The sequence below is a fragment of the Hylaeus anthracinus genome, unplaced genomic scaffold (assembly GCF_026225885.1).
Source record: "Hylaeus anthracinus isolate JK02 unplaced genomic scaffold, UHH_iyHylAnth1.0_haploid 12002, whole genome shotgun sequence".
NCBI classification, from domain to species: domain Eukaryota; kingdom Metazoa; phylum Arthropoda; class Insecta; order Hymenoptera; family Colletidae; genus Hylaeus; species Hylaeus anthracinus.
Window position 1 is genome coordinate 5,820,527 of NW_026534349.1, and position 21,849 is coordinate 5,842,375.

A 21,849-nucleotide genomic window follows, 5' to 3' on the forward strand; every position below is an offset into this window, starting at 1 on the left:
AAATCTAATAATTAGGATAGGGTTTGTTTTCAAATAAAATCTATCTCTAAACAGATTCTATGCATACGTATATAGACTTTTATGTACGAAGAAACTTGCGTAGTACAAATGCATGACATCTCGGTAGTTCGTCAGGAAAGTTAGAGCAGAAGAATCAGTGAAGAAGAACGAAAAATAAGAGTTAAAAGTTGACGAAACAAAAGTGTATAAGATACAGAATACATTGTGATATATTCGGAATTAATGTTAGATATATTATCATATGAATCGAAAAGACTAGTTCCTCCTAGTGCTCGACCTGCCACTTGAACGATAATGGCGTCGAAGCGGAAACGTGTAGTGTTGAGTATAAAAACAAAACACGAGATAATTCAAAAGTTAGAAAACGGCGAGAGTGCCGCAAAATTAGCAAAAACATATGGTATCGGAAAGGCTACAATTACTGGTATTAAAAATCAAAAATGTGCCATTGAAAATTATCTGTTACAAGCAGATTCGTTGGACGCTTCTACCAGTAGAAAAAGCTTAATGGTGCCCAAGAATAAAAACGTAGACGACGCTGTGTTTCAATGGTTTCTGCAAAATAGAGATAAAGGTGTGCCGATATCTGGACCTATCTTATGCGAGAAGGCATTGGAATTCAATAAAAAGCTGGAGGGAAACCCAAACTTTAAAGCAAGTAGTGGTTGGTTAGAAAAGTTTAAATCGCGTCATGGTATTCGCGAACTGAATGTGTTGGGAGAAAAACTTTCAACTAGTAATGTTGCTGCAGAAAGTTTAACAGCGGATCTTCATAAATTTTTAATCGAGAAAGGATGCGCCTTACAAAATGTATGTAATGTCAATGAATCAAGTCTGTCATGCACAGCATTACCACAAAAGACTCTAGCTTCTTGTCATGAAAGATCACCTCCAAACTGTAAAATTAGCAAAGATCATGTTACGACGCTTTTGTGTGCAAATACTACCGGATGTCCAGTCTTGATAATTGGAAAAAGTAAGAAGGTGTTTTAAAAATGATAACAAGAATAGAATGCTGACTGTGTATCGAAGTTAGTCAAATGGTTTGAATGAAAGTATCAGTGAAATATTTTCTGATTGTTATTTATATATTATATTATTTATTTGTAGTTAAAAAGTTTATATGAATGTATAGGGAACAATATCTTGCAGTATGGCTCTATCAATATATTGTGTTTTTTAACTGTTTGTATTATTTTGGATAAGTATTTACACCGAGAGCAAACAAATACTTGTAAGTAATATACATCACTATAATAAATAAATTACATTTGAAAACAATTTATTTTCTCTTTTTAAATTTCTTTGCAAGGAATCAATAAATTTTTTACACCACTTATCAGGTTAAAAATAGATTACTAGAATAGCAACTCTATTTTCACACAGATACAAAAATATTGTATAAAAGTATAGCAACTTATGTAAAACTATTTAAATTAAAGTTCAACATAAATTCTTAAATAATGTAAAATATTTAACATATCTACAACACTTTACCGGAATGATTCATGTGTTACTTTATTAAAATCAATGTATATTTTCTTGATGTTATTTATAGTTTTGCTGAAAAAGGAGAAAATGCAAGATTTCATTAGTAAGGATTAATTATTTAAATAAATGCTTTGTATAAATGATGCAATAAAATAAAATTTGTTACTACTTTTCTTTAAACAAACATTGTATAATTATAGTATACATTTGTAAAAAGCATGCAACAAATAATTGATACATGAACTCTATGCATGTAACTGTTGTATTCTAAAATAATGAATAGTTACTAATCGATTTAAGATACTATACAAGTATTACTTGCTTCAGCATAACTAGATTTTTGATTATTTGAAACTGTTTTGTCCCTTTCATCCCACAATGTAAGCCCATCGCAAGCACAAATTTTTTTTGTATTTTGGAACAAACTAGAGGAACGAGCGATAATACCGCAAGACAATCTAAACAAAAATATTAAATAAATTTTAAATATTACAAGCTATTATTCTTATGTATATATTGAAAGATTTACCTATTTCCACTGTTTCCATTTATTTTAGATTCTGGACTATCTCCTTTTCCCAAATCATCTGGATTTTCTGTTATAACTAGAGATCTTCCAATAATATCAGGTATTTTTACAAGTTTGTCTATTTTTCTAAATGTAGCTCTACCAGAATTATCTACTGTTATATTCCCAAGATCTCCTACATGCTACAAGTAATGGTCAACTTTTTCACTCAAGGAATAATTAATGATCCAGTTTATATTTTTATTAAAATCATTACAAGATTTAATAATTACCCGTTTATGTACATCATCTTCAGGTCCACCGTGTACTGTATTATTTGGATTAAAATGTTCCCCGACACTATACATAGAATTTAAAAGAAATAAGAAGTCCAACATTTCAGAAAACAAAAGAAGATAAGTTCATCTGAATTTACCTATCGCAACCTTTCGAAATGTCGCCGCACTCGTGTATGTGAATACCATGTTCCCCTGGATTTAAACCATCAACCGTACCATCTACAATGCATCCATCCGAGGTCTCTGTGAATCTTATCACACCCATTATCTTGTTATTTATACTATATCCTGAATTTCCTCCCAACATTGCAACTGCGCTAAAATTATCTGCAATCCAAATAATCGATTTTTTGAGATCATAAATGTGACAGTCTCTTTTAAATACAGCTATATCTTTACCACCGTATCCTTTCAAAACAGCTTTTTTCCCAGACTGTTCAATTTTTTCTTGAATAACAGAGGCTGGTAAATTTGTTTCTATTACAACATTTCCCTTTTCCAATGATACATCAATATTTTCAATTCCATTTATACCAGTCAAACTATTACGTACCGCGTCAACGCATTTCTGACAAGTCATGTTCACTGCAAATTCGATCTAAAATTATAAGATACATATTATATTACCATTTATCAAAGCATTATTTTATTTACTTTTAGAAATTACCTTTGCTAAAGTCATTTTGGTGTCCAATGTCCTTTTGTATTATTTTCAAACACGCGATAATAAAATTTTCCCACGTTGCGTAGTTAGTTTATTTAAATGGTATTTCACGATAAGCTGTAATTCATTTTGAGGTTATGTTTTTTATAACATAAGATCGTAGAAGGACTATTAAGTGTATATCTGTTGTAAAGATGTACTCGTAACTATTTTTAACTCAATTTTTAATAACAAATTTTAAAAAAATTGGCATTGTCAAAAAATGATTGAAATAATCGTAAATTAAATTTAATAACAATGAGATGTTTTGTCGGCACTTTGACGATGACAGATAGTTTCAAAAACGAGAGTGCACGTAAAAAGAAGCTACTATAAGAATTACTGTTGCAGTCGAATGATTCTGTACTTGAATTCTGTTTTTAAGTATTTACAGTTTATAATGTATTATTTATTAAATATGTAAATACATACCTATGACTGAATTACAAAAATAAATTTTGTCGCGGTTTAAAACGAATCTTGGTGTGTACAATCTTAAACGCAGCAAGCGTTTATTAAATAATAATTTGCAAAGCATTTAATAAACAATAATCTGTTCGCTGGCTTGATAACCTATTGTATGTAAGATTTAAATAACACCATCTATAGGGTCTTACGTGTTATCAGAAACTTATCGAAAAGAAGATGGGGGTTGTGTTTGGAACAGTAATGAAAATAAAAAGCTGCATTATTTAGTGACAAACACAGAAGTCTGTAATTGCTAAACTATTCATTAATGCCAATTGAATACATTTTAAAATACTATAAATATTATTTGAATACATTTTAATATAGTATAAATATTATTTTACGAAAATAGTTGCAAATTTTTTTTATTTTAATGCATTACTTCTAATATTTTCGTTAAACATTTGCCTTTATTTGTTATTCGTGTAAGCTAATAAATAACGGTTTTAATTTTTTATCATAGTGTCGTCGTATATATATTTTGTCACAATAGTTCCTGCATTTGCCACGCGGTACGCTCTTTTCCCAAGCTTTCTATTTTAGAAATGGACAGCCACCATCTCTTATTTGTAAAGCTAGAAATTTTGTAAAGCAATCGCTAGTTGCGATTCGCTATAATTAGAATTTTTCTTGGAGAAGGACTACCGGATTAAAGAGCCTGTAAGTTTTTACGGCTTCGAAAGACCCGTGTTAAGTTTGTACTTTTTTTTAATGTTAAATCCAGTTAAAACTACGGTCTGCAGCAATGTGGACAACCGATGTTGCGGCGAGGTCTTAAAGTTTCAAATGTGTATAACGATTTTAGGAACGAGGCAGACGACGTACCTATTGCGTTAAAAGAGACCGCAAGCGAAAGGAAACAACGTTTGCTGCAAATATTTAACGATATACAAGGTATCTACAAAAAATGTCCGTGACCTTTGCTCAACGCGGTAGGCCGCCACCGAATCCTGCCCAAATACAGAAGGTAACGAATATTACGCGTCATTATTAATATTCTGTTCTACTGTCTGTTTTTACGTGTACTTTCGTAAACTTTTTATCCATAATAAAATAATAACATATGCAAAAAATTGTAACATTAACTGTAACGATTTATTAATCAAAGCTGTAACATGCCCTAACAAATAAATTTATTTCTGGTATAATCATAAAATTTATATAAATGTATACATTTGTGTAGATGCTTGATGAAAACAGTCAACTCATACAAACGATACAAGAGTTTCAGAATAAAGGAAAAGCACAAGAATGCATACAGTAAGTATAAGTTAAGAAACATTTGTTATTATGCTATAGTTATGTTTAACATGGATTTTTTTTTGCAGATATCAACAAATGTTACATCGTAATTTAGTATACTTGGCATCAATTGCTGATGCAAACCAAAATTTGCAAGCATTGTTACCGGTAAGAAACATTTTCAGGAATACTTTAAAAATATTTCATTTTTTACACATACCTATCAAATACATATAAAGTATCAATATTTTTGTTTCTATGATAAGCCTCCACAAGGAATACCTAATGGCCCTCAACATGGTATGATGAGTCCGCAAGGCCTTCCAACTGTTCCTACAGGATCAGCTGGACCTGTAGGAGAGATGCCTCCAAACAGTCAGCCAACATTGCCAATGTCAAGTTTCAATCAAGGGCAGCCAATGCCACAAGGTGGATATCGTGGACCTGTCATGCCTGGACAAGGACCAGCTATAAATAGTATGTTATACTTAAACTGATATCTTTAATTTTTTAAATTAACAATTACAAATTTTCACGTAAATGAATGTCATATTTCGATTATATATTAGTACTTTCTATTCTCATAGGACCACCTACCGCACCCGGACCACAGCAGTATAGAGGACCTCAAGGTTATCCTCAACAACCTTCTCAGCAAGGTTACCCTGCTCAGTACTCTAATCAAAGTCCTGGTTCCAATTATCAAGGACCTCAAGGATCAGCTTACACTCCAGGACAACCAAACCAATACGGACCACCGAATACATCTCAACAACAAGGTTACAGCGCATCGTCGCAACCAAATTATGGCCCTCCAAGTTCTGTAAATAGTTATGGTCCTCAACCGGGTGGATATCCACCACCGGGAGCGGCTCAACCGCCCACAGGATACGGTCCGCCACCGCCTAATCAACAAGGCTATCCGCCTACTAATCCTTCGCAACAAAACTTTCCATCGAGCGGTCAACAACAGCAACCCGGACAATACGGTAGCCCTAGCCCGCAACCGAATTACCAGCAACCTCCATCTCAGGCTCCACCTCAAAATGCATACGGAGGCGGGCAACCTGGAAGCTATCCTCCTCCTTCTTCTCAAGCATATGCAAACAATGTTCCACCTCAAAACTATCCAGCTCCTCCCGCATCTAGCGCTGCTCAACCGCCGCAACCCGGATCTCAGCAGAATACAGGTCCGCAATCTAATTACGGTAATCAGCCAAGTCCTGGTCCTGGTGCAACACAATACGGGCCAGCTTCTACGTCTCCTCCATTCAGCACTGCCTCAGCAAGCGGGGTCAATACTTACGCTCAAAGCAGTCAACCTACAAGTACACCCTCTGCTTCGACTCAAACTTATCCACCGAGCACTGGTCCACCGTCTTCTTCTCAGGGTGGAAGTTACGCTCCTTCCGTTCCTGCTCCGTCTGGATATCCTGTGCATCAGACACCTCATCCAACATCGCATCCACCGCATCAACCACCGCATCAGTCTCCTCATCAACCTCCTCATGCTCCACATCAATCACCACATCAACCTTCCCATCAATCATCCCATCAACCTCCCCATCAACCTCCCGCGCATCAGTCTCCTCATCAGACGCAGCAGTCTCAACAACAATCCCAAACACCGCCACAGTCTCAACAACAGCAATCTCAAAGCCCAGCTCCCAGCGGATTTCAACCGCCATCAGCACCTCCACAGGGTCCTGCTCCACCGCCAGGGCCACAGCCACAGCCTGGATATGGACCAGCTACTACACAGACATATGTGCCGCCGACACCAGGTGGACAGCCACAGGTATTATTATTGTTAGACTTCTTTTTTAACTTGTTTTCAGCATTATTTAGCTGTACCTCAAAGAGCTTAATAACATTGAGGAATGCTACATAAATTTCCAGGTATACACTCCTCACCCACCTCAAGGTGGTCAACATTATGGGCATCCACAATATCCTCCTCAGAGTTATCCACCACCACCAGCAGGACAGGGATATCCTCAATATCCACCTCGACCACCTGGTGGTCACATGCCTCCACCACCTGGGCCACAAGGACCTCCTCCGCCAAATCAATACGGAGGCTACGGATACCAACCACCTCCACAATAGAGTATATTAATGTAAATTCGTATAGTATTCCCACTAACATAAACGGTTTAATTGCAAGTTTGGAACAAATGGTATATAAAGTTTTAATTTAATTCTTAGTAGCTATCGTCCAGTGTTATGTAACGTGGTAAACAATAGAAAATTATATCTAAATAAGGAAAGGTACTGCCGAAACGCCATCAGTTTATAAAAAAATCGCTTAAAATTTTTTGCAATAATTCCATTCTTTTCGAATAGAGTACTTTTACATAAAGTGAAACGGCACAATTTTGGTTTTCTGCAAGAAGACGTTGCTCATCGCTGTTCTGAAATAATTTCGGCGATTGTAATAATATTTTAAAACCACTTGATTACAATATCAGAATTTTAGTTTCGTATATCCATTATATTTGTATTCCATATTCATATATACAGTCATTTTCATGTAATATTATGTTATATGTATGTTAGGGAAAGTGAGAGTCTTTATTATTTAATTTTGACAGATACTGGCTTTTACAGCACTTAACAACGTACATTAATTGCTTGGATATTGGTTGTACATAATACAGCACAAAACATATCTATTACGCCAAGATAAAATGTATAAAACAACGTACATGATGTACTATCTATTTACAGCTTCCAGTATACACGTTTGCCTTAGAATTAATTTTATATTTACTTATCTAATTTTATATTTTCTTGCTTCTCATTAAAATATTCATGAATTCACATATTGATTCTTATCTCTTCCTCCAAAATTTCTTTCAATTTGCGTACATGTAAATAGATTCTTTAATTCATAACTCATTTAAAAATTGCTTTACAATAACTTATAATAATTATGTATAACTTTTTTTCTCGTTAATTTGAGAAAGACTGATTGCTTTTCGATATGCATAGTCTTTCTGCTACTCCTTCCATATAAAATTATTACTTAAAGATTTGTATTATTTACTATTCAATGAACAATGTTAAGTATACAAAGTAGAAATTGACACAGATTATTTTTATGGATAAGGTTTATTATAAAAAATACATTATATTATTAGGTTCTTTTGAAAACTGAAAAAACTAGAGCTCTTCTTTGAACTTTGCATTATCATTGTAACATTTACAAGAATGTTTAGGTTGCTGCACTTCTTCCATGTTATCCAGTACCTTAACTTTACTCTTTAAGCGTTTACTCCATTCCTAAAATGTAAAAAAACATGTTATTCTATGATATATATTTAAAAAGAATAAATGAAGTTGAATCTGTCTAATTTGTACTCGAACTACTTACATTAAACAAAACTACATGATAACATAACACATCGCGCGGTAATAAGTTGTCCCTTGTAAATTGTCTAGCAGACTTGGCAATTTTTAGTGCTTCCTCGTCGTGTTCTTTGGCCCATATGATTTTTTCGACGAGGTCTGATAGATCGCTATTTACAGGAATGTAGTGTTCTCCAGGTTTAAGATCGTTGTAAAAGAATTCGTAGTATTTCGAATTCTGTTTCAGTACTAAAGAATCTCCAGCAAGCAAATATGGAAATCGATATGCGGCTACTGAACCATCGATATTTAATTGATACTTGTACTGCATAAGTAATAATGTATTTTTAGTTTAATCTATTAAAATTTTGGTGATTGGTATATATTAAATTTTACCTTAAAGAAATGAAATAAAGATATATGGCTTTGTCCAGGTCCATACTTATCCATTTCATCTTTGAAGAAGAAAAAATTAGTAATGGAGACATTAAATAGATCAGGGTGATCTCGTGAAATATCGATTAGATCGAGTCTTTCTCTACGGGAATCACGGCCACGCCAAAATAATTTTTCTGTCTTTTTCTCCCATGGTGTGTCTGTATTACCTTGTACAGATAGCATATCTAACATTACCCTGTTTAGTGTATAACATCATTCAACACATAAATCCTTAGCATAATGGTATCTAATTGCATCAAATGTAATCAAATTTATACCTTCCCATTGCTTCTAAAGATGATTCAGTAATGTCATAAGTAGGCATAACAATATCCTTTGTGTCAAAAGAGCCGCACCAAGAAAAAATAGGATAGTTCTTGCCACCTTTTGGAACAAGTGGCCAGTCACCCAAGTTCACAAAGAATTCGATGTCTGGCAAAAGGACTTTTCGAGTAACAGACAACAAAATGGAGTCCATAAATATTTTGAAGCCCACATAACGGCCATAACATTCTCTAAAAATCTTGTTTCATCTGGTTTAATTCAGACATAGTTTCAAGAAGTACAAAATACCAAGGTGTACAGTATACTTACTTTATTAAATTTGACTACATAATGACACAAACTGACACTCCCTGGTCGATCATATGCTTTTATGATGTCTTCACGTATTTGATTAAAATCTACATTTATAAAAGTACCAAGATCATTATGCATTTGTGTATAATTTTTGGGGCATTCTAGATTTTCCAGCCAATTATCGATAGATGGATTTGGACAATAACATTCTTCTTCATAAACAGGGCCTAAGTATTTACATTAAATTTCATGTTATTAAATAAGAAGTAAATATTAAGTGTTTCTAACAAGTTCATTAGATTTAGTACCTTTTGATTCTAGCAATAAAACAGGAGAATTATGTTGCTTTATCTTAATTTCCAACTTTAAATTGAAACAAGTATTATGTAATTTGTATCTAACAATAAAACTCCCATCCTTGCAATCCAAAATTTGCGTCCATACATGGCACATTTGTCCTGTTGAAGTTTGGCCTTGTACATGAGCAGTAATTATATCTTTCCCAGGTGATTCTGTTAAACTTAAAAATATTTGAAGCAACTGTTCAATAAAAATAAAATAAACAAAATAATTCTGGTTACTTAATATTGATACATTATTTAAAAACATACTTTTTCCCTTGTAAATCGATAAGTTGTAAGAAAATATATCTGGCTCTCATTGTTATTTTATCTGGCTTCAATCCTGGACCCCAAATTATTGTTTTTGACAGATCTATATCAACATTTTGTCCCTCTTGACAAACAAGCAATAATAAAAACGATATAAATATCATCTTTGCCGACATATCGATCGCAATTGTTTGGAACGTAATTAGATACACGAAACGTCTTTGTTGTATACAATTCTTTCAAGCACGTGATATTTACTTATGCTTATACTAAGAATTATAAAAAATTCGATGTTCAACTCTTTCTTGAATTATCATACGACAAAAATTTTCTGTCATCTTAAATAAGTTTATTCTATTACACAAAACGTGTACTTTCAAATAAATTAAATTCAGCTATTCGATAACCGCATTCTAAAAATATAAAAAAACCAACGACTGGGAGGAACCACCTTGAAGTTGAGTAGAATCGCAACAACGTATTCAATTATAATTTTATTCATATAAAAATTCTGTACAAAAGATTCCTTAGAAAGTAGCTAAAAATTATAAACTATTGTAAGCAAATGAATGTATTTTAAAAGAATAAATGTAGTTTGAAAACTTGTAATTCGATTGTTTATTATCTTCCTGAAAATAATATATGCATTGTATGTATTTATTATTTTAAATACAATTAATTATTTATTATTTATTATTATTATTTAATTTAATATAACAATTTATTTAAATATATTGTAATGTCGGTATTTAGACATTGGTAGCGCCATCTAGCTGTGAGAAAAGGGAACTATTTCTCGACGATCTTGGGCGTTTTGCCACCGATGACGCCACTCGTACTGGTTACTAAAACGAATATTAAATATTTTTAAAAATTATTTATATCGTAATTACACGTGGGCTAACCATTTTGTTATTTTCTACACTCATTGTTTAATTTTTTATCAAGTTAATTATAAGGAAAATGAGATATTAAGGGGTAATAAGTGTTATATATATGACATATATTTCGAAAATTAGTTCGGCCTTCTGACCGCGAGATGGCGATACCATTTTCGTGTCCATGAATCGCAAGTTTGTACTTATATGTAAATTAAACTATTATGCTTCCATCTACTACGATAAATTTGGCATAATCACACATGCGCTACCCATTTTATTATTTTCTATACTTATTATTTACATAAGGTGCCTAAATTGTTTGTAGAAAGTCTATGAACAATCGAATAAATGTGAGCAGTCTGATAGGTACCATCTGTATGTCAGTACATATATGTATAGAAGTATAACTGATGTATAGTACGAAGGAGAATGGGCACAGGGTGTTTACGACATTCCCTCGCATTCCCTCGCATTCCCCTATATTCATCCAAATCACATAGCGTACATGAAGAATTAAAATGTCTATTTATCTAACATTTCGATACATAATTCTCACGATCGATGTAGAAAATGTATATTTCGCCTAACCAAAACACCTAAAATTTCAACGATACTTGATCCTTTATATTCGATTGATACATTTTCGAATAATAACTATAATAAGATATCTCTAAACACAATTGAATGTAATCTGTCAGCGATATCAGATGATCACTGCCACGCAGTCGCAGCTGTAGTACTGCATAGGCGTAAAACGACAAGTTTGTAGTTGTAAATGTAGAGCGAGTTTACAGCTGTACGTGCGCCTTTGAAAACAGTGGTCCCTTTAAAGTGAAACAATAAAATTCGGTCGAGATGAAATAATTTCCGATCGTTTTATAAAGAAATCTCTTGGGTAATGACGACAATGCATTTCATTGTATTACGCCATGTTCGCTGATGTGCAAGAAGCGAACTAGATGTGAATGTATTGTAAAGTGCATGCAAGATGTCTGTGTTAACAATTCTTCGTACATTCGCACCGAAACACATGTCTCCATGATTAATCAAAGCAGTACGATATTTATTTTACACGTGTCAACCTCAACACGATAAATAAATCGGGAACATTGTGGAAAAACGATATACCAGCGAGAGGAACATATAGGTAAATAGTTGTTCCCTAAACAACCGCTTTTATTTTGAATTTTATGGTAAAGTTTTGCCGACGAACAATACACGAACTATCGGAACTTAAACATTCGGAACCCACGGTGTGTTGTCAATTAATTGATAAACATGTATAAATTCAAGCCGTTTGTGTTTATAAAACACAAATCGAACAGCGTCGAACGTCCAAAGCCCAGGAGTGGGCATAGAATAGTTTGCGATCATAAATATTTATATTCTTATGGTGGGTTCAATCCGTGTATTTCCGATGATGATCCTGACATGCAAAACGATCAAACATGGATTTCTAGTAAACCGCTTTTCAAAGAAGTATGGAAGTTCAATCTTGTTAGTCAACAATGGTGGCGTTTTCCAAGACAACATAATATGCCTAATGAACTAGCATCTAATGCAGTGATTTTAAGTGGTAATACCTTAATGGTATATGGTGGGACCGGTGTACCATTCGGAGATAGATGTAGTAACCGCCTTTATTTGTGCAATCTTGAGAATGGTACAATGCACATAGTTCCAGCAAAGGGATATTTGCCGGATCCTCATTATGGACAGGCTATAATATTGCGTGGATGGTATTTGTATACCGTCGGTGGTACTACAGGTTACGAGTATACCTGTGACATCCATAGATTCGACTTTAGGACTGGTGTTTGGGAAAAAGTTTACATATGCTCTGGAAGAGATCAAAATGAGCCAGCAGGACGATACAGGCACGAATTAGCATTTGATGGAAAACTTATTTATGTTTTGGGAGGAGGAACAGCTTCTGAATCGTTTGGTTTCCTGGTATGTAAAATAATATAATTGGATAAATCATTCTTTTATTCGTACTATTAGAATATGTTAATTATTATCTTAAATTTATGTTTAGGAAATTCCTGCCTTTGACTTAGAAATGAACAAGTGGATAATATTAAATACATATGGTGATAATGAAGATAACACAGTACCAAAACCTAGACGTTGTCATGGTTCTGTGCAATATACAGATGAAAACACAGGTGTTACGTCTGTAGTAATCTCTGGAGGATATAATGAAGATCATATTTTCTCTGATGTTTGGAAATTAGATCTGAAACATCTACAATGGACATGTTTGAGACAGTGTAAATTACCATGCCCTGTATATTTTCATTCGGCTGCCCTTACTCCAGAAGGACGCATGTATACATTTGGCGGTATAGTGAAAATACATAATAGGGTTATTATAACTTTCTTAATGTTTTACTTTTTTTTTTAAATATATAGTTCCTCTATAACTAATCAAGAACATTCTATTACAGGTTGTAAGGACAGATGCGGTTCATTCTGTTTGGTTAAAAATACCTAAATTATCAGAGGTATGTTGGCAAGCATTAATTCATTATTTTCCACACTTATGCCGCAAATCACCAGATCAGTTACTTCTTATAGGTATACCTTTAAAGTTTGTGCAAAGAATCGATTCTTATGATTTTTAATATTTAACAAATACTCAGAGCATTGTAACTTCAATCATTGTTACCGGTTATTTATTGTATGAATATTATAATTGTTGAACATTATTGCCATAACTTATTTACCATATTTTTATGAAAAGTATAGTGCAATTAATATGAAAGATTTGATCGATAAATCGATTGCTTCGAACTTACTTGTATTACGATCGGTAATACAGCAAGTCGTATACACTATTTGCAATATTTTCAGATTTGTAATAGTTTGAAAAAATAATAACTAAAAACATACATGAGAAAATTTATTTGATTTGTTTTCTGCCGGTTTAGATCAGTTTGGATTACTCGAATTTACACTTCATATACAATTATGTATAAAGATTTACATCAAAACCGTTTGTTTTTATATTAATATTTTCTAGTGAAAAAGTAGGGTGACATAGTTATGAAAACTGTATTGCATGTTACATAAAATTAATGGCAAATATGCTCATCAATTTATGTTATGTGTTGCATAATACTTATAACAATTATGATTATAATAGCGCGCATACATTTTCGACATACCGAAAAAATCATGTATATCTTGTTAAAGAAAAAGTGCAAGCTGTATCTTCTTTATACACACTTAAAAATTTTCTCTACTAAATTTACTCTATCCTTGTACATATATAGATGTAAATAAGCAATAACGAACTGGTTTAAAACAAAATTAGTCGCGCACTAAAGTACAGTATATATGTACCCTAGAGTACGAAAGGAAACTAAAGATGTGTCAAACAGACATCGAAAATTACTGATTTATTTGGGCTATAACGTATAACATTCGTTACGTTCATCTATTGAGGATCGAATTTGCGAATCGTAAAAATATTATGTTTAAAGTTATTCGTGTGTGTGTCTTTCTTTCTGTAACTGCAAAGTAATAAATCGAACGGTTCTTTTTTTCTTTGTAATTACAACTGGTTACAATTATATGCAGCTTATTATTACAGATAAATATGAATTAGAGAGTACAAAAATACAAATCAGTCACGAAGATTCCTAAATCTAATTCTTATAAAAGATAAATATTTAACATTATCCGCCACAATAATTTTGTTCGCTAAAATATGAATAAGTTTGTAAAAATTTTATGTTCAGGGAAAGTGATTAGCAGAAAGTGCTCGATTGAAATAAAAGCCTTTTTACGACGATATTGTTGATAAGGATATTAATTACTTAACGTCTCTTTATTACCTATAGCATATTGCACATTATTTTTGTAATAAATGCAAACTGGCTTGCAACTGTAAATAAGAAATTAGCAACAATCGGTAATATCATAAAGCGTTAGTTCAATTAATAGCGATATTGCAAGCCAAGTCTGGACGTTACAAGTTTCCGCTGCGTTCAGTCTATCGTACTGATTCTTGTAAATATTTCAAAAATACTAAATAGTAAACAAAAAAAATTTCAGTCTTTCAAAAGGATATCGATGATATGTCATTGGATACCTGAAACGAAAAACGGTAAATTTGAGTTGAGAAAAAGAATTGAGTTTCTGTAAAAAAAAAAAAACAAAAAAAAAACAAAGAAAAACAAGAAGGTTGATTAAACAAAGAAAAATAAGTATAACGATATTGCTTTTCTTTTTGGTACAAAAATATTGTAACATCGTAGATGATAGAATGTTGCCTTTCTCTGCAGTTGCAGTTTCTCTGAAGCAAAACTTCATATCAAACAAAGTAAGTTGCGTACCAATTTCGGAGTACAAAATAGCTTAAATATTACTTTGTTAAGTACGCTATTGCAGAATACAATTAATTATTATTAGTAGGCACGGACGTTATTAAAAGGGAACTCGGGGATCAAGTACAGAGAAAAAAAAATCGGCTAAATAACGCGTGAACTGTGAGAAACACAAAAGAACTTTTGCCTTAAAATTAGGTAAATTGTTATTATGTATTCACGTTTCCAAGCGATAGCACGTACAACAATTCTTATTACCGGTTCACGAACGAACGTGTCCGTATATAAAAAAAAATCACGCGTATTACACTTAAGTAGATATAAAGATTATTTCACTTCTCATTGTTCTATTCTCGGTGCTATTTACTACTTAAGAAAACATGCCGTAGGTATGCATTAGCGAAATTAAAATTGTAAATAGGAACACGAACACAGTTCAGCTGATACTTTAAATCCTGTTTATTCCTTTTCTCGTACCCTTTAATATGGATATTAATTGCGCTATGATAACGATAGCTTGATGTGCCGAACATGATAGCAATTTGTACGATCGATTGTTTATTTGGTAGGGAACGCTTCACTTTTTTAGTTTCGGAATTGTGTATGCGAACTATACAAAGTGGAATAAGTGCTCATATTTCTGCGAAAATTATGTTTAAACAGTAAAAATCAACGAAATAACACAAGCAATCCTCTATTGCATATTATACTTAATTAGGTACCCAAGGAAGAATTAGTACAGTAGTTTCGTATAGAGACATAATTTGTGAACGTATAGATAAGCGAAAAATAATTTCTTTTACTAAAGATGAAATAAAATGTATGCAACAGAGGATTGGCAGTAAACATATCGTTGTACATTCATTGAACTTAACAAAGAGTAAAGGTTCTCAAGCAGCTGTGCAAAGACTACATTGAAATTTAAATTGGCACCATTAACGAAGCAATTAAGATTTCATTTTGACGGTCTGGATGTTAATTTCCACTTGTTGCCTCTGTCGCATTTATAATAACGTTGAAAGTATTTTCTAGGGTGAGCGCGCGATGCGATTGTTTGTTGTTTCATGTCCATTTAACGCGTCCAAGTACGTACGCAATTATCTTGAAAAGTCAATGATAGAAAACTTAGATTTCAATGCCACGTCTGCTCATTAAATATTGGCTAGAGATTCCGAAATGTTTTGTATGCTTAGCACGATTCGAATCTCATTCAAATTCCCATACCTGAAAAACCCAGTAAAGGAAAAATTAAAAAAAAAAAAAAAAAAAAAAAAAGAAATCGAATACGTAAGACTAAGCATATTAATATATATTAACAAATAAATATGTATGTAAGACTAAATATTGCGAGTAGACTGATTATGAATGTAAATTGATGTTTGTACCTTTTTGTCGTATTCGAACGAAAGAAAATTATGCGATGAAAATTCTATGAAAAATAAATTGTATGTTTTACAGGAAAACCGTTTATTGTTTTAATAAACTGATATTTTACGTAAACGAGTCACATAGAGCAAAAATTGTACGTTTAAGTTTGTTGTGAAAAGAAATCGAAACGTTTTATTGTATTTATATACCGTTGTACGAACGAAGGAAAGATAAAATTCTCCTACACGAACTGCATTTACATTTTCTTTCTATTTTCGTTAACCCGTTCACTGCCAACAAAAGAGCGTTTTGCTTTGGGCGCCAAGACAATACAATTGTATAATTTATTACGTTGATAATAAAAAGTGACAATAAATTTGTCGTTCATAAAAAGAATATTATCCTTTCTAATAATTCCTACTTCAAACAGCTCTAAACATGTTCCATGACCGATCGCAATCAATCCAAACTTGTAGCGCAAACTACAAGATATTTTGTAGTCTGCAGTGAGTGGGTTAATTGCACACAGACAGTGAAATTTGAAAGTCTGGATACTTCTCGTACAGAGATATCGTACATTAGTTCGTCGTTATTAGTTTTAACATTTCCATTAACGTTGTTTACGGTGGGTGTAGAAGGTATTCGTACACCGATCAATTTCCAAAAAAAAATTATGTAAAATTGTAATTTATATTTCACAGAAAAGTTTTTTTGGAAAATTGATCGGCGCACGAATACATTCTACACTTACTGTATGTGAGAAAAAAGGGAAATTATTTGAACGAAAGAAAACAGAACGTCGAAATTTCTGATCGGTAGTTCTCGAGCGATCGTTCGAGTAGTTTCGTAAGTGGCGCCCACAGGTTCGTGCGTTTCCGTTCTCGCGCATGACTGTCGCGCAGAGGGAGCAGCAGCATAACCCGATTAATCAAAGCCGCGGTCGCTTCGCTTCGAATCAGACGTCTGCCCTCTGTCTCGAGTGGCAGTTTACAGACTTTTTGCGTCGATATATTATCGCTGCTTTGCTCAGTCCCATGTCTCCGACGTATTTGATCCCGCGGCACCTCGAAATGTACGGTGAAGTGTTCATGTAGTATTCGTTGCAACCATAGACACCATTCACGTGCCAGACGAACACCTTATTTCATCCATCCAATCGACATCGTCTCGGGACAACCTCGTGGACTCGCTCGCTCTGAGAAAAGAAAAAAAAAAGGGCTCCAAGACCGTTCATTCAACATGGAGCAGAAGCGCCTTTACAAAATAGTACTGACCGGAGGTAAGAGACGCGCTTCTTTAATAAATATCACTCGCTGTCATGTCTTCCATGTGCCGTAATTACCCTCCGGGAGTATCGTGTTTTTTCGCACGACCAAACGGATGCGTCCATGCTTGTTGGTTTATTTGGTACGCTCGCAGACAGAAATGTGCTCGAATGAGGCAATACCATACGCATCTATGGAAACCACGTGTTCGCGCGAACTTCTTTGCGATCGTGCCTTATTCGTATCTTTTTGTCGCGTTCCTCCTCTCTGTACCCGAATTGCTACTTGCAAGAGAGCAGGAAAACAAAATATTTCGTGCGCCTCTCGTTCCCCTGACACGTTACTGTGCACGTTGCATCACGAGCGATCAGCTCGTGCGAAAATATCGATTCAGTTTACGTGTAACGTGGCGAAAATTGTATCGGACGTTCTACAAGTGAATTCGAGTGCATTTAAATAGGTCTGTTTATCGTTGTATATGTTGCGCGTTGTTTATAAATCACGAATGTCGAATGACCTGATTTTATTACCATTACTACTTAGTACTATTTATTACTATTAAAGTAGAGAAAAAAATATTTCTATGTTTTGACACACACTAAAGAACGGTTTAATGAACACATGAAAAATATTTCGAGATAACAAACAAAAAAAATGGCGGCGGTTCGAAAATTTTGGTGCAGGCCTTCGGCACGAAACGCGCGTGGACTGTACCATCGTTATATTCTTTAGGTTGCATGTGAAAAAGAAAAAAAAAAGTATTAAATTGTTTCTGGAGTTTGTCGCGAGAGAGCAATTGGATTTTTTTTTTTATCATTAAGAAAATTGCGGCGAGCTGAAGAAATTTTTTTTTTTTCACCGAAATTTCGCGAGAAAAATCGTCAATAAAAAAAAAAAAAAACTACTACTCAAGTAATCGCAAAAATCCATTGCTACTCTTCAGATAATGTATCTAAAAGTAGCGTGTACAAATTTCGGAGCAATCGGACCGATAGTTTGCGAGATTTACGTTGTACCGTTTCGAAAAATGTAGTTTCGAGATAATCCCAAATGAAAGTATTACAGTTATAAAAAAAAAAAAAACACAAATACACGCCGCAACGTTCGGTTTAGTAATCAAAACAGACATATTGATGGGCAAATATCATTTAAGTTTACAGAGTTGCTGTAACAATTTGACTCTTTGCCCTTCGAAGAGTGGACACTGTTAAACAATGTGATCACGCCTTAAGTTATTTCGTACATTTTGTTCCTTTTTTTCGTACCTATCGCATTACGTGACGATTCCGTTGTATTTTATTTTATTGAATTTGTATGAATCGAACAATGATTTTTGCAATAATCGACAGATAAATGGATACAATGTCTATACAGGGTGTCCCAAAAATGTTGGAGGTCCTTGAAAAGAGTGGTTCATGGGGTGATTTGAAACAATTTTTTCCTCAGCGAAATTGTTGTCCAAGGCTCCGTTGAGGAGATATTAACGGAAAACACTGACCAATCAGAGCGCGCGTAGCCCACGCTCAACCGGCATCCTCGCGCTCTGATTGGTCAGTGTTTTCCGTTAATATCTCCATAACGAAGCCTCGGACAACATTTTTGCAAAGGAAAAAGTTGTTTCAAATCACCTCCCGAACCACCCCTTTCAAGGACCTCCAACATTTTTGGGTCACCCTGTATATACGGTTTGCCATTTTCTAAATGCATTCAATTCGATCATGCATCACGTTAGGTATTGTTGATTTTACAACGCATGCGAGCCGATGATTACGATGCATCAAAGCAATTCAATGGATGCTGCTTGGAATGAAATACGACCGATTCAAACAGTGATAGTCACCGTGTCTAAATTTAATACGACGAAAACGTATATCTAGAGTTATTTACATAGCATCGCGACACATATGGTCGATATACCGTATTATAAACTGTTGCGCGTTTCGGAGTACAACTGGTGTTAAAACTAACTTCGCGCGGGCAATGTAAACTGGTCGCAACGATTCCATATACGTGACGAACTTGGACAAAATTACATGCGCGTTGTACGTTGCGCAGAAAGACGGCCGAACGATTATCATCGTTTTGTCACGTTTCTTTTTTTAAAGCGTGCGATTCGTTCGACGAAGCGAGATCAACGACAGAAATGGAACGCGCGAATTCGCGAGTTTATTAGTCCCCCCGTAAATAAAAGATCGCCGCGAACAAGTGATTCATCTCTCGATTTGACTCGATCGATTCGAATCGAACGATTAACCTTTTCAATTGATCGCGACTATACATAGCTCATTCGACACTACGATTAACATTGGACGAATTGCGTCTTTTACGGTAACCAACCTTTCGAATTTATTTTTTCTTTTTTTTTCTTTCAACGGTCTATTTCAAAACGGGGAGAGCCATTGCGAAGCGTGTTTCCAGTTTGAATATCGTCGAGACATCGCCACGTCGGTGCGCAACAATTGGAACCAGTTACCAGACGACGCAAAGTTCTCGCCATACTCTGGGAGACTTATTCATGCATCCATCTCGCCCTTTAACCCTTTACTCCAGGCTAACAACTCGGAGGCGACGAGCTAATTTAATTTTACTTCGTAATAGAAAATATTAGAATTTTTTCATTCAAGCGATGGACATTGTTAAGGGGGGGGGGAGTATTTTTCTAATGCGTTTGAATATCCAGATATCGTTAATTTTTGTTGTTGTAACTTTTTTTTTTTTTACATATAAAGGGACGTTCGAAGAAGAAAATTTGACAGTGTCGATTTAATTTGAACGTATACATATAAAGAGTGTTAAAAAAAAATTCATTCAATATTTATATGGTGTATAGGGCACACTGTACCGAGTAAAAAAGCTTCAATAAACGTTGGTCCAAAGGTCAATCGTTTCTGAGATATAAACATTTTTGTTTGCTAGCAATTTTTTTTTTTAACAATGATATTCTATATATTCTTGGAAATCTCTAGAATAGATACAGTACAAAAAAAAAATAGCTATTTACGTAAGTTGCGAAATTAACAAGAAAAAACAACGAATCGATAGAAATACAGAAGCAATAAGTATTCGTACAAGTGTTGAATTTTTTAAAATGTCTAGTAACTAGTAATTGTTGTTTGAACTATATTTCAGAGATTTTCGAAGAATATGTAGAATATCATTGATTATATATAAAAAAAAAAAGGAGTTAATAAACTACAATTTCACAGAAAAGTTTCTTATGAAATTGATCGATGTACACTGTCAAATTTTCTTCATTGAGCGTCCCTTTATATGTAAACAAAAGTTTGAATAACAAAAATTAATTACATCTGAAGATTATTATGCATCAAAGGAATACATTAGCTGGACCAGATTCTCCCCTTAAGCTCGTAATAAAAATGTAACCGTTCGTTTCGTTAATTCAGTCCGCGTTACCATAAATGAAACTTCAAAAGGGTTAACTCCGGGTCATTGGTTTATTTCCTGCAATAGCGTCGTTTGTGTCAAAGATTGGGGACACAGAGAAAAGAAAAAAAAAAAAAAAAAAGTGGCGGCGCAAACGTTCGATGTTTACGCTTAATTATCTACAACGTCCGTCGTGCCGAGCGCGTGACTTCGATGTAGAGAGGTAACCGATGTCCTCGTGTCTTTTTTCACCCATTATTATTGCGTTTGTGGAATGGAGAAGGCGCGGGTAGTCAGCGAAATGGGGAAAAACAGGTTGTAATCCTCGTCGTATCGTCTAAAAATTGAATCGAGAAACGTCCAGTAGCAGATACCCGGCCGTTGCGATAGGTGTTCGGCACGATTCAGGTTGCAATTCCGTCTCGACCGATTCTCATCCTCGCCCGCGTCATTTCTATTTACGTTGCCCGAGTTCAATAACCACGTGGTATCGCGGAAGTCAAGGTTAGCAACTTGCCTCTTTGTTCTTTTCTTTCTTTCTTTTTTCTTTTTTTTTTCGAGCTCGAAGCCGTCTCTCGTTAGTCACCTCAGGTGTCGACCCGTCCTCTGTGAAATAGAAACGTCCGATTCATCGTATTTGGCAGGCAAGCCAAACTTCTCGACGCGTTATGTACCTGAACTCTATTGTAGGCGTTTTAATTCCAGTCAGGTTTTAATTGGCCGCTAGAGATTTAAGGAAACGGTGCCTTCGACTTGGATCGATATACAGGGTGTCTGAAAAAATATTGAAGTTTGTTTTTTTAAAGGACTGATTCAGAGGGTGATAATAAATGAAAATCCCGACCGATCGGAGCGGTTCGATTGATCGGGATTTTCCGTTAATACAGTTACTCGTTTTAATATTCG

The 21,849-nt window shown here is 34.3% G+C and overlaps 6 protein-coding genes across 17 annotated transcripts in view; 4 read left to right on the forward strand and 2 right to left on the reverse strand.

The window, feature by feature from the left end:
• Window positions 1–311: 311 nt before the first annotated feature.
• On the forward strand, window positions 312–1,271 carry LOC128892523 (jerky protein homolog-like). The gene is made up of 2 exons (XM_054153017.1): window positions 312–997; window positions 1,132–1,271. The coding sequence occupies exons 1-2, from the start codon at window positions 316–318 to the stop codon at window positions 1,146–1,148; spliced, it is 699 nt and encodes a 232-aa protein (XP_054008992.1). The 5' UTR covers window positions 312–315; the 3' UTR covers window positions 1,149–1,271.
• An 86-nt stretch (window positions 1,272–1,357) lies between these two features.
• On the reverse strand, window positions 1,358–3,603 carry LOC128892521 (copper chaperone for superoxide dismutase). Of its 3 annotated transcripts, none has more exons than XM_054153013.1 (8): window positions 3,455–3,603; window positions 2,987–3,100; window positions 2,719–2,917; window positions 2,457–2,646; window positions 2,314–2,380; window positions 2,042–2,223; window positions 1,835–1,970; window positions 1,358–1,584 (listed from the first exon to the last, which is right to left on the reverse strand). In XM_054153013.1, the coding sequence occupies exons 2-8, from the start codon at window positions 2,999–3,001 to the stop codon at window positions 1,570–1,572; spliced, it is 804 nt and encodes a 267-aa protein (XP_054008988.1). In that variant the 5' UTR covers window positions 3,002–3,100; window positions 3,455–3,603; the 3' UTR covers window positions 1,358–1,569. The 3 variants fall into 3 exon arrangements, with proteins under 3 accessions (XP_054008988.1, XP_054008987.1, XP_054008986.1); XM_054153012.1 differs by having other exon boundaries at window positions 1,831–1,970; window positions 3,455–3,602; XM_054153011.1 differs by lacking the exon at window positions 1,358–1,584 and having other exon boundaries at window positions 1,592–1,970; window positions 3,455–3,602.
• A 191-nt stretch (window positions 3,604–3,794) lies between these two features.
• LOC128892507 (basic salivary proline-rich protein 1) lies at window positions 3,795–7,557 on the forward strand. The gene is made up of 7 exons (XM_054152975.1): window positions 3,795–4,150; window positions 4,296–4,457; window positions 4,674–4,750; window positions 4,819–4,900; window positions 4,999–5,209; window positions 5,320–6,530; window positions 6,632–7,557. Exons 2-7 carry the CDS (start codon window positions 4,398–4,400, stop codon window positions 6,839–6,841), a joined length of 1,851 nt encoding a protein of 616 aa, XP_054008950.1. The 5' UTR covers window positions 3,795–4,150; window positions 4,296–4,397; the 3' UTR covers window positions 6,842–7,557.
• Window positions 7,558–7,723: 166 nt separating this feature from the next.
• LOC128892510 (protein O-glucosyltransferase 2-like) lies at window positions 7,724–10,393 on the reverse strand. Of its 3 annotated transcripts, none has more exons than XM_054152985.1 (7): window positions 9,712–10,393; window positions 9,409–9,612; window positions 9,116–9,327; window positions 8,800–9,044; window positions 8,480–8,717; window positions 8,109–8,408; window positions 7,724–8,017 (listed from the first exon to the last, which is right to left on the reverse strand). In XM_054152985.1, the coding sequence occupies exons 2-7, from the start codon at window positions 9,551–9,553 to the stop codon at window positions 7,898–7,900; spliced, it is 1,260 nt and encodes a 419-aa protein (XP_054008960.1). In that variant the 5' UTR covers window positions 9,554–9,612; window positions 9,712–10,393; the 3' UTR covers window positions 7,724–7,897. The 3 variants fall into 3 exon arrangements, with proteins under 3 accessions (XP_054008960.1, XP_054008959.1, XP_054008961.1); XM_054152984.1 differs by having other exon boundaries at window positions 9,409–9,620; XM_054152986.1 differs by having other exon boundaries at window positions 9,409–9,640.
• A 364-nt stretch (window positions 10,394–10,757) lies between these two features.
• Window positions 10,758–16,549, forward strand: LOC128892516 (kelch domain-containing protein 10 homolog). 4 transcript variants are annotated; one of them, XM_054153001.1, is made up of 4 exons: window positions 10,758–12,545; window positions 12,631–12,937; window positions 13,043–13,099; window positions 13,173–16,549. In XM_054153001.1, exons 1-3 carry the CDS (start codon window positions 11,871–11,873, stop codon window positions 13,087–13,089), a joined length of 1,029 nt encoding a protein of 342 aa, XP_054008976.1. In that variant the 5' UTR covers window positions 10,758–11,870; the 3' UTR covers window positions 13,090–13,099; window positions 13,173–16,549. The 4 variants fall into 4 exon arrangements, with proteins under 4 accessions (XP_054008976.1, XP_054008974.1, XP_054008977.1 ...); XM_054152999.1 differs by having other exon boundaries at window positions 10,759–12,545; window positions 12,631–12,960; XM_054153002.1 differs by having other exon boundaries at window positions 10,759–12,545; window positions 13,043–13,225.
• A 463-nt stretch (window positions 16,550–17,012) lies between these two features.
• The window catches only part of LOC128892509 (TRPL translocation defect protein 14), a 29,013-nt gene continuing 24,176 nt past the window's right edge, over window positions 17,013–21,849 (forward strand). Inside the window, exon 1 of one of the 5 annotated variants that reach the window (XM_054152980.1) lies at window positions 17,013–17,573. In XM_054152980.1, coding sequence (XP_054008955.1) covers window positions 17,534–17,573 — 40 coding nt within the window. In that variant the 5' untranslated portion in view covers window positions 17,013–17,533. The remainder of the gene's footprint in view (window positions 17,574–21,849) is intronic. The other 4 variants (XM_054152978.1, XM_054152977.1, XM_054152979.1 and 1 more) reach the window with 4 other exon arrangements.